Source organism: Pteropus alecto, unplaced genomic scaffold (genome assembly GCF_000325575.1).
Source record: "Pteropus alecto unplaced genomic scaffold, ASM32557v1 scaffold101, whole genome shotgun sequence".
NCBI classification, from domain to species: domain Eukaryota; kingdom Metazoa; phylum Chordata; class Mammalia; order Chiroptera; family Pteropodidae; genus Pteropus; species Pteropus alecto.
In genome coordinates this window covers 13,952,740-13,965,417 of record NW_006432945.1, presented here as the reverse complement: position 1 = coordinate 13,965,417, position 12,678 = coordinate 13,952,740, and the positions used below count along the sequence as shown (strand labels likewise).

The window sequence follows — 12,678 nt, the reverse complement described above, 5'->3', positions numbered from 1 at the left end:
TGAAGCTCTGAGGGCAGAAGTATGGCAGTTGTTAGCAGGCTGCCATGACAACCAGGCCATGCTGGATAGATACCGCCTGCTCATCACAAAGGTAGGGGGCTCATCTCACATGCTCGTCCTGGGACAGCGTTTTGAATGACTCCTGTTTTCCTGGCTCCAGTAGGTCGTCAGTGCTTGGACTCTGTTTGGAAGCTGTTTTGGTGTGGTGCGGTGACTGGCTCTGCCTTTTGTCCTGAACAGTTGTTGGACAGTGGCAAGCTGTGCGCCGTAGTCATCTGTGAGAACTCAATCCTCGGCTTTCAGTTTTTCGTGATAGTGACTTTATAATACCTCTTTACCAAATCGGAATATGTTTATGTTTCAAGTGTTGTAAATTTACTTTTTTGTCGTATGAGCTTTATACAGTTCTACTTGAACGCAGTATACTTTTAAGATCGAATTAACTTCAGAAGAAATTAAAAGGCTTCTGTGCTAACATAACCTTGAACTTAAATGATGTTGCCCGGACCCTTATTCTGTCCGGAGCTCCTGGTTCCAATGCGGATTCCTTTGCTTACGTCCAAAAATAGAACAAAGAACAAAAACGAAAACCACCTGATCTTAGAGCGTAGGTAAAAGCAATCCCAATCCTAGACTTCTTAGGTCTCATCTCCTAATTTCTTAATCTACTCTAAATCACAGATTTTAATAACAGTACCTTGTTTTTAAAAACCTTAATTCATAATCGTGATTTTTCGATAACTCTATTCTGTAGGATATATCAACTTTTAAAATTTCTTAGCCACCCTAATTCCTACTCCCCTTCCTTCCCTTTCTGTCTTCCTCTTTTCCACAAATATTTTCTGAGTGCCTAGTATATTCTGTCACTGCTAAATTCAGATTTTTCTCTCTACCATTTTTTATGAATAATGTTTTCTACAGTGGGATGTGCACGGTGACCCATTGATTGATGTGGGCTTGGGGGAATGTCTGAAGTTTCACTTGCATTTTTAAAACTACAAACACAGAAGAACTGAGCTATACTGACGTTTGCTGTGTGGTGGTACCGTGACCTCGCCGGGTCCATGGGTTCCACTTGCTCCACACGGTTCACGGGTGACCTGAGGGAAGAAGGGATCTGCACGCCTTGGAATAGAAAGATAATGGTGCTCACACTCGTGTGTTCACTGTAAGACCATTACAGGTTTTGTGGATTAAGTTGATTTATAGGTTATCTAGTTTTAAGTTAACCTTATGTCGTAAGATGGACGAGTGGTTTAAAAAGATTGCTGTCCCAGGATGTCACATATTAAGATATTTTAAAAAAATCACAATAATCTGTCCCTTCAAGTAAGGATGAATGTTATGATCGTGGATGACTGAGTAACAACTTTTGGAAATAAACTTGTCATAGAGAAGGACATTCGAAACATTTGGCAATTTAAACATTACTGTGTGATTCTGAAGACAGTATACATGTGTTATCAAAAAAACTCTTAACATCTTACTTGAAAATCTGGAATCAAGAATTTCAGATATGTTTAAAACTTGTACAAATAGTTGCAGATAGATTGGGGACTGATTGCGAAGAACATAAAAATATGATGCAGTATAATACAGTAAAAATAAATTATGTAGGGAGTTTATGCTCAGAAAAGTTTTTATTAATGGGACTATCTGAGCAAAAATGTTCAGAGACCATAACTCTGGGTGTCAGATCATTTTTTTCATGTAAATAACAAACTGTATTTTTAATGGCTGCTTATGGGACAACAACTACTGTCATGTCCCTTTCTCCGCTAAGAGGCTTTAATTCATAGCTTTTAAGATTTTGAACTTTAGGAGAAAAATAAAGACTAACTTCTCACAACATTATTTATGAACTTCTGACAGTACAGTATACGCTCACGTATGTGCTAAAAGCTTTACCATGCGTATCAGGTGTCATGTAAGGGGAGTGCGGAGGGCCACAAGCTAGCGAGCAGCAGAGTGTAGAATCTGAAGCCAAGGGGTCCCTCCGTGGTGAGCGCCAGCAGCCCCTGGATTTGAGTCTCACCCTCCCGTGAAGTTATCCCAACTTTCTTCGCCTCAGTCTCATCAGTTTGCAAAGTAGTACTCCCTGCTGGGATTGTTTGGGGAATTAAATAAAATGATCAAGTGGTTGGCATATGCGTATTCAAGATTAGCTTCTACTATTTTTACCAATATGATATTACATCACGAACATGATAATATTAATTATGGATATTGGCATCAGTGTATGTTTCTACTTTAATATGTGTGTATGTTTCTACTTGAATAATTTTTTCGCAAGAGCACATGATGTGAATAACTGCTGATGGAAGTGAGTAGGAATCTTTTTTAGAAGCACCAAGCATCAGATTTGTCTTTTTCTGTTTTTTTGTTTTTTTTCTGGCTGGCGAATATCATGAAATATTTGAATCCTAACACTTGACTTTGTAGTGATTATACGAGTTGTTATTTTAGTGATTATGTGTATTTAAGTATATCAAAGTCAAATGATATTCCCTAAAAACCACTCTTAACGACTGTCTGATATAATCAAGATCTCAAGGCAGGCAGTTATTAATCTCATTCACTTATTAATTCACTCATTTATTCAGTAACTCTTTATCGAGCATCTTTTGTTGGCCAGACTCTCTATGGTAGGGCTGTGTAGAAGAAAAGAGTTCATATCCTTGAGGAGAACAGCCTAGGGAAAGCCAGGCCTGTATGTGGCTAGGTCAAGTAGCGTATGATACAGGTTGTACTAGGTATCTTAGTCAAGAGCATGGAATACAAAAGAGATAGTGACAGCTCTGCTTGGGTGAGCCAGAGAAGATGCACAGGGAAGATGATGTCTGCGGTCAGAGTTATATGTGTCTGAGCAGGATAGGAGAAGGAATCCTGTATAGGGGTGGCTTACGTAGTGGCTCAGCTGCCACTCAATGACTTAGCTTGGATTATCCAGGGAGCCTTAGAAAGTGGAATCTCTGCTCTTTCCTTCCCTTGCTCCCACCCCAGGTGGCCAACTACATCCACTATTCATGGATCGATGCACGTCCCTTATTAAATGGGAAGAATGTAATACAAGTTTATTCTTGTTAGAATAAATATGGGAAATGAAAAACCTCAGAAAATATGTCATATCCAAATGATGTCCCAAGAGAATATTTAATTGGCCACCTAGGAATGATGTAATAGAATTTTAACAAGTAATATTATAGTGTCTGTTCAATAAATGTTTGAAGACCTGTTGTCTGCATGGTAAGGTAGTGAGGTGGTAATGCATACTCATTTTTAAAGTCAGTGAACTGGAAAAAGACCATTCATTAGCTAATATGAAACAATATAAACTTGCAATGAAGTCCAGTTTCATGGATCACAGAGAGCATGTGCTTAAACCTCTTTCAGAGGACAAAAAGGGCATTAGCTGCAAATATTCCTTTGGTAGTTGCTGCCAAGAATCTTTTTTGTAATATAAATAAAAAAACAACCATTTAAAAATTCTTCAAGTTCTCTGCTTTTTCAAGCATTGTGTGGACAGATGAAGCCTCACCGTGTTTATTCTCGTCAGGTTATCGGTACTGCTCAGAGTGAAGCCTGTCTTCTCCCGGCTCTCCAGTACATTGTTGTAGCAGATGGCTTTTAATAAAACATGTAGCTAAAGAAAAATTTTTACTCTATTTTTTTTAGAATATTCTATAATTATAGTTACTGGACATTCTCAAGAGGAAATGTTTAAATTGGTATTTTTCTTACAATTGAATAACATTTAGTAAAGATGTCATTGAAAAGTGAAATTGTGGTATCAGTCATGTATTTTTTATTTGGTTTTTACAACTAAATTAAACTCTGTACCTCATTTAGCCAGGTAGATGTTTGCTTTCCCTTTACCTGGTTTATATTTTAAAAATCTAACGCAGTATGTCAGTCAGACAGCACTGCGCTAGGTTTCATGGCGAGGCAGGGCGTTGCTTAATTAGGAAGCTGCTCTGTTCTCTGCCATCACCTTGTCTACGTGTGGGAAATTAGCTTTTTGATAGAATGGGGTTATTCCAGCTGGGTCTGTACCATGGGTGTTTATAAATGCCGCAGACTCTTGTGCTGGCGTGTAATCGATGTAGCCATACTATTCACAAAAATTTCTCCAGAAAATTTATAGTTCTTTAAAATTTGTTAATGAAAAACCTAAGGTGGGCGAGGAGAATAAAGAATAGTTACTATGCTGTAATGTAAATACCTTGAACATGTAGATACCAGAAGGTCTTCGTTAAAGGAAACTAAGACTTATGGTAAGAGATTATTTAAGAAAATGTACCTTTTGTTTTCTCTTTTCTTGCATAATAAGGGCAATGGTTTCTTAGTACATAATTATATCTTATTATTTTTTTTTGTACAGCACAATTTTTGTCAAATTTTCTTGGTCCTCATCCCCTGAGCTGTTACATTTTTTTACCATATCGATATTGACACCTGCATGTAAAAATCGCAGTTATCTGTGAAGCTGAGGACCAGAAGGGTCCCCCAACACTGACATGTTTATGTAAGATTTAAAAAATATATTCCTAATTATTTTCATGTACTTAAGTCATAATGTTTTGTTTTTAGCAACAAATATTTTTCTTGTCCTTTAAACATAGTTAATAGTTTTGAGGTAAATTAAAGATGATTTTCTAATGTTACCTTCATTTTCATATTATGGAATTTGAGTAGGAGTACACTGTTTTGACAGAAAGCCTTTGGGTTATTGTTGAGTATAGACGATTCAGTGACATAAAAGCTGTGTTTATAACTATAGAATTAAGGATAAGAAGGAAGCAGTTATTTTTTTTAAATCTCACACATTTTCAAGAGCCTTGGATTACAATGTGACTCATGGATCTCAATTTCATAATAACATCTTTTGACCTTATCTCTACATATTTCTAGAGCATACGTATTTATATTTATTGGGTAATATGGTATAAGTTTTCTCTAGGGTTTTTGCTTTGTCTTTGATTTACTTTTTCGTCAAATTCGCGTTGATATGTTTACTATTAATTAGTGTCAAGGTTAAAAAGGAGGGAGATACCACAGATACTTATGAGGCTGGTACCAAAAATCCATCCCCCCTAACAAACTACACGTTTCTGCTCATGTTTTGATGGCAGTTGTGTTTTGCAGCTTCTTCCTTGATTATGTCATGAATCTTTCTCAGTATCTTTTCTTTCTCTTTTGGAGTCCCTTTGTAGGTTATATTTCTTTGTCTCTCATCATATCTTTTCATTTCTTTATACCTGCCTCTGTTTCTTAACTGTCCATAATGGAGCTCTGAAAAGTATTTTCATTATTTGTGGTTTTATATTTGCTTGGTTTCACGTTCCTGTGAATTTCTCAGGTGTACTGGCTTTTTAGTTGCATGGCCTTTAGTTGATTTTTGAACTGACAAGATAGTGGACTGTCATCATAGAGAAACCATCATTTTGTTTTACTTTGTAGTTCCAGAGCATGGAACTAGCCCTTAATAAATATTTATTGAATGACTAAGTATTTTAAACTCCACAGCGCTCCATGATTTTTTTTAAAGGAGAGATCACGTGGCAATGGCCATGTAATTGAAGAATTGGGTTAGAAGTTATGCCTGTTGGGGGAGCATTTGAGATCTTGTTCCCCAGCATATATTGTCAGTTTGGCTCAAATAAACTCTTATAAAAATAAAAAAAAAAGAGGTTATGAATATTGTTTTTCTTTTTTTTTTTTAGTGGAATACATCAAGTTATAGACCAGAGTTGATTAATTGTAGTTTCACTATTTTTATCACATGTAATGAGTAGCTCTTAGGGACCAGACTTCAAGAGTAGGCATTGAAAAGTTGTCTTTTTAATTTGTTCAATTTTTCATCATAAGTAATTACTTCTTTTGAGCTTATGGAGAAGATACATAATTGTTAATATGCACACATACAGATCCCTAAAGATGAGTGGAGTGTATCTCCTATTGCAAACTCATATCCTAGTTCCTATTTCCTTTTTCCATCAAATAGAAAAACATAAATGTGAGAAAACCAGAAGACCACTGAGTAAATTGGAGGTTATCGTAGGCCTTAGAAAAATTTAGTTCCTTTATGAAATTTCTTGAGCTTCCTCAAGAAGATACTAGATAAATAACATGTTGGGGATATTATCGATGCTGCAAACTTTTTTCAGACTTTAAAGCTTTATTCTATAAACTGGTTTTTTATTTAATTAGCATATTAATTTCATAGTGTTTCAGATTAAGTATTATAATTAATTCAATATATTACAATTTTAAAAGAACAATTATTGCATAACAATTGATTATGATTCTCATTTGGTTCCTTTTTTCTCTATATTAAATCTTTACTTTTTCTAAATTCACAATTTATCATATCAGTAATGCTTCTATTAAACTCATAATAGACTTTAACTTTTTTAATATACATTTTTATTCCTAATGAATAATGAATAGACTAGGTAAAAGTGGCTCAAAACTGTTTTACTCCTGGATTGGAATATTATGGGTATGCATTCTTCTGTAAGATAGAGCTTTACTTGTTACTACTGTTAGAATAATTCAGTCACTTCTACCCTTTAAGAGGCTGATCTGACATGTTTATGAAAACTACTTAATATTTTAATAGATGACTTTTACCTCGATGCCTGCAAAAACGATATGAAAAAGGAGCAATTCCATTGAACTCTTTGAATTTTCAGTTCTTATTTGAAAAAGTATGATGGCAATTTTTTAATGGAAAGCTTATCTTAATTTTTCTACCCATCTATGTAGTTGGCACCTAGGTACTTTTAAGATTAAGATTCCATCTCTTCATACAGATTATTTAATCAAAGTCTCTGTAGCTTTTTTACTTTACGTTCTAAGGGCCTCAGATCTTTACTCTGAAGGATTTCAAAGCTCAAGCATGTGCAAGGATGATTTGGGTATGTTTACAAAATTTCTGCCTCATTCAGTTTTTTAGGGCTGATAGTCAAAAGGGAAATTGATCTTTGTTACATATTATTTAAAATGAATATTTTCTGAATAAAAAACCTATGCTAGAACCTTATGTTAAGGGTTGGAGGAGTTCCCCTAGATAATTTAACATTCTCTTTTTCTGTCGAGGCTGATGATGATGGTTTTTCCAACCCACTTCTGTGAAAAGACTCTTCCCCATTTGAACAGAAAATAGATTGAGCCTAATCCTCGGGAAAAGATGCCATGTAGTACTAAGAGGAGAATCATTGTTTGTCCCAGTGGCACAGTGTAGACCTGCATTAAGTGTTCTGGGACTAATTAATCAGGAAGCAACACTAATTAAAAAGGAAACTGCTCATCAGCTGCCTGCCCAGGCTGTTTTACAGAAAGAAACTGTAGACTTAGCCACTTGCTGTCCAGCTTCTAGCAACGTTTCTTAACTGCTTATGTCTCAGTTGAAAGGGATAATTTAAGGATTTCCAGCTGACTTTATTTTGAAGTGATAAACTTTGATATTTAATGGACTTCTTTTCGGATGTAAATTTATACCATAGCAGTAATTTTGGTATTAGAATATTTCAATTGATCTCCAAGGCTTTTTAACTTGTAATCTTACCATGTTTTTTAAATCTTGGAACAAACCACACTACTTAGATATAATCTTAGTAGACAACATTTGGGTATATATATAGATATATGTAAATAGAAAGAAACATATATATGTCATGCTAGATCAAAATAAACATAAATATCCAACAATTATTAGTGAATTTGTCTATTTAAAACATATTGACATTTCTGTTAGTTTAACAGTTTATTTGCCTTAACTGAAATCTTTTTAGAAAATTACTGTATGAGAGAGTATTTTAATTTCACAAGAGTATGTGCATTATTTTATGTACCATATGTCTTGTTTCCCAGGCTCATTTGTGTTCGTGTGATGATTATTATATTCAGTATATTAGATATTTCTTAATTTACCAAATGGCAATTGATGATGAACTACTAGTGAGAACTTTGGCATGCTTGGCCGGGGCAAACGTCCTATGAATCTCGAGTAATTGCTTTTTAAAGGTAGATGCGTTTCTGTTAGATTTGTAGTTTCTTTAAAGAAAGGAGAAAAAGTTATTAACCCCCAAATGCCACTGACCTGTACTATGTGTGATGCATCCGCTGGCAGCAAGACAGTGTCTTGAGCAAGAACAGTATTCAAGCCAGGAGCCATAGTTTTTATTCAGGTTTTGTCTCTTTGGGCTTATTTTTGTGTAAGGTTTCCTTTGCACCTTGGGTATGTAGATTTGTGTTAATTAGCATAACTCAGTCACATATTCACCTTATTTGAAGTACTGTCATATATGTTTATTTCATACATTATTTGATTTAGAAACCTGTGTTTATCTTTGTGACTTATTTTTAGATTAGATTGATTTCAAGTACTAATATTACAGTTAATGCAGAAGTCTAACAGTTTAAATACTCAGGCCAAGGTCAAGTGGAAGATATATCAGGACTGATAATAGAAACTGGAGTTACCTGTAATTTATCCATGATCTGAATGCTGAGGTGTGACAGCACGTGTGTGGAACTTGTGCTTGTGGCCTGAGTTGCTCGCCATCGTTTGTCCCTCCTGTTGGTGTCTATGTGGCAGTGCATGAAAGCCGTGTATCCCTCCGAAATGATGCTGGACAGCTCCAAATTAGAAACTCAAATCGCTTACTAGGTACTAGGTCGCGTTTGGATTCAGCAAGGTAGTAGGCATTACTGCCACCAGTGGTGTTTATGACTGCCACGTGGAATGGTCTCGCCACCGTGCAGGGGGCAAGGAAGGTCACGTTGGTGCTCCCTTCTATCCAGTCTGCACCAGACTCAGTGTCTTAAGCCCTGACAGTGCCTGGACATAGGGGTCTTCTGGCGGGATATTAATACTTTGAGAAAATGTTTACAATTAAATCATGATTGTGTCTTTTTATTCTGGAGATGGAGATGTTCACTAAGAATGCCTGCAACAGAGAAGCATCTTTGAGAAACCCATGTCTTGTCTTGGTAATTTTAAGGGTTTGCTAAGGATTTCATGATGCTTCAGAGGTACTCCAAAGAGTCTTTAAGGATTACTTAGTCCCAGAAAAATATGGCAGTATAACTAAATGCCAACATTATGTCACTTTGATCCTATATAGAGTATAAACAGAATACAATCTAAGGCACCAACTCCATACTTCTCTGCAAGTCTTGAATTAGTCATTAAAGCACCAAGTCGATTCCTGAGAATCTGTTCATGGTTTGTTTGCATTCAGTTTTAATTTCACTGTTGCTTTTTTTTTTTTGGTCAGGATCATTATCTAGGACAGACCTCGAGTTTTAATGTGAATTCAGAACAGCTGTAGATCTTTTTAAAACGCAGATTCAGACTAAGTAGATCTGCGGTGGGGCTTGCGATTCTCATTTCTAACAACCCCATAGGCTGATGCCAATACTACTGCCAGTTACGCAGTTTGAGTAGCAAGGGTCTAGGTCCTAGACCTTAAACTCTAAAATGTTTCTGAAGTACTTTTTGACTGGCTATTAGCTCAGTGAATGCATGTAATTATTTCTGGCTTATTCTAGTTAAGAAAGATAAAATATACTAAAAAGTCACTTTTTACTACAAAATAGTCTTAAAAATTTTCTCTAATCATAGCTGGCCTTAATCGTAATACAGAGTTCATAACTAAACATTAATGTTATGAAAAGATGGATAATAAGACAATATAGTTTAAAAACTAAAATAATACTACATAAATAAATGTAAAAATGATAACCATAAAAATGTGTTAAACATAGTTGCCTGATAAGGCTTACATTTTTTTCTTAATTTATGCCTTATGTAACATCTAAATCATCTGACATTTAGCTTTTGCTTGATGGAAAAGAAGGAGGGAAAGTCAGAGAATCAAAGAAGTAGAAGATGATTTTTTCTGAACGATTTTTCTCTCCTGGGTTTTGGCTGTCCACTTTCATTTTTGATTCATGCTTCTTTAATTCTCAAAATGTATGGGGCCTCTTAGGTTTTCCATTTGAGCCCAAAGAACAAGAATTAAATTTTACTTCCATTAATCTTCATTCCTGGACTACCTGACTGATCACATTTAAAACTGTAACACATTTTACTCCTTAGGAAGATAAGTCCTGTTCACATTTCTTCCTTCGGGTTATATTGAGAGAAGAGTTCTTCCTTAGCCAGCCACATCAATTTAGAATATTCTAGCATGGAGGTAGTAGCTTAACACAGAGGTTGAAGTTATTGGAGAGCTATGTGGTTTTTTTTTTTTTCTTTTTGGAAATGGGTAAAGATGTAGCCAGAAAGATATTGTGACAAACAGTCCTCTAGGAAAACCTGGCCAGCACCTGTGCTGTGGATATGCAGCGATGCATACTAAATGCTTTGACTCAAAGAGCCTCTTTATTTGTATTACTTTTTAGAAATCATTCCCAGGAAGAAAATGAGTTTAGCTATTTTTCATGACATATTTGTTCATCGACATAGACATAATGATAAGATCTTGAACATACTATATATTAATCGAGATTGTTGATTTAGAGAACATTAGGTCGAATGTTACTAATTTAATTTGTGGGAATGCTTTTTAAATGACACTCATTATTCAAGGCATGTTTAGTATCATTCTAATGCACAAGAGGATTTATATACTAGCTTGTAATTTTCATTTCTATCATTTCATCTTTCCTTTTATGCTCAGTTTCATTTGAGTGTCCAATATAGATTCGAGTTTTGTTGGGCCTGACGCATATAATTTTGGGGGGAAATTTTTTTTGTGTGTGAATTTTCCAAGAGCATATAATGATGTGAAGATATTGCTAGGGACCCTTCTAAGACAGACTGAAGCTTGAGCTTCATCTTCTGCCAGTATCATAAATTGAGAAAATACTTTGTACTTTCTTCCTGTCGAAGTGAATCCAGTATAGCTAGAAAGAGCGTAGATTGTATGTTACAACTGGGATTCAAACATAGGTTTTCTCCATCTTCTATGCTATTGTTAGAGTCCTAGGTACATCTTCTTCCAAGGTGACAACAGCAGCTTTCTAAATGCTTTTCCCACTTCCATTTTTTCCCACACCCTGCTTTCCTAACAGCCTGTTCTCTAAATTGCAGCCAGAGAACTTTTTAAAAAACCTTTCAGTGATGTATTTAGGATAAAGAACAAAATCCAGATATTTATTACTATTTTCAGTGCTCTTCATTCCTTCCTGAAGACCCACGTTTTTCTCTGCTCTCATTTCCCTTGAGCCTGAAATAACCTCTTCTGCATTACTTTGGTGCGGGTCTGTTGGTGACAACATAGTTCTCCTTTATCTGAAAATGTCTTTATTTTGACTTTATTCTTGAAGGGTATTTTCCCTGGACATAGACTATTTATTGGATTGACAGTTTTTTCTTTCAGCATTTTGAAGATGTTACTCCACTGCCTTTTGGCTTCTGTAATTTCTGATGAAAGCGAATTATTCTTCCAGAATCAGTTTCTTGAGCATGTGCAGTTGCTTAAGGCCCCACACTTAGAATGGCTCTGCGCTTGGTTAGATTTTCTGCCATTGCCGTCTTGAAATTCTTAATAGTTTTTAATAATGGACCCTATATTTTCTTTTTGCACTGACACCCACAAATGTTATAGCTGGTCCCGCATCATTTGAATTATTGTTCCCCAGTATGTAATATGTCATTTTTCTCTGGCTGCTTTCAAGATTTGTCTCTGTCACTTTGATTTTCAACAGTTTGACTGTGATATGCCTAGGCATGGTTTTCATGTTAATTTTGCTTGGGGCTACAGACCTTCTTAAATCTGTAAATTTATGTCTTTCACCAATTTTGGAAAGATTTAAGGTGTTATTTCTTCAAATATCTCTTAGGTGGCTTCTAAACAGCAGAAATTTACTTCTCAAAGTTCTGGAGGCTGGGAAGTCCAAGATCGTGGCACAGGCGGAATTGGTGTGTGATGAGGGTCCACTTTCTCATTCTTAGATGGTGACTTCTTGCTTTGTCATCACATGGTGGAGGGGGGAAGGGAGCTTTCTCAGATGCATTTATAAGAATTTCAACATATGAATTTTGGGGAGACACAAACATTTAGTCCCCAGAAATAACCCTTCAGGGTTTATAAGGTTTTTCTGTATACTGATTTTTATCCTTATGAAAGCTTCTTATAATACTGAGTTAGGCCAGTAATAAACCCCCCTTTATTGATGTGGAAAATGTGCTGTGTGTAAAACTGCTTTTCTCTATCAAAATGAACTGTATAATATTTCCAAGGTGCTGTTTACCTGTACTTTGAATTATGAATCAACTAATAAAAACGTTTAAAAGACTTCTGGGCCAAAAGGGCTATTTAAATGCTAATCAATATGCTTTGGGATGAAAATGCATTCTAAATATTTATATTTAATAAGTTTTCTCTATAATCTTTTTGAAGATTCTTTTGAAGGTTTCTTTCTTTCTTTGCTTCTTTCTTTTCTTCTTTCCCATCTCCCTCCTTCCTTCTCTTCTTCCTTTCCTAGTATAGAGTCCTGTTCTGTAAAAGCTATCGTCTGTCTGGTGCCAAGCCCTCAAATCTAATTTTGGAACAACTTCTGTAGGTAATTTAAGTACAGAAGGTAGACTGAGTGTTCATTTTACTTTTGATTTATATATATGACATCTGTTTGGAACTAAACTTACTTTCTTTTCAGAAACAG

At 35.5% G+C, this 12,678-nt stretch overlaps 1 protein-coding gene across 1 annotated transcript in view; it reads left to right on the top strand.

Annotated features, from left to right (window-relative positions):
* The window catches only part of RABGAP1L (RAB GTPase activating protein 1 like), a 393,018-nt gene that overhangs the window by 67,530 nt on the left and 312,810 nt on the right, over positions 1–12,678 (top strand). Inside the window, exon 14 of the mRNA XM_025044002.1 lies at positions 6–91. Within this exon, the coding sequence (XP_024899770.1) occupies positions 6–91 (86 nt within the window). The remainder of the gene's footprint in view (positions 1–5; positions 92–12,678) is intronic.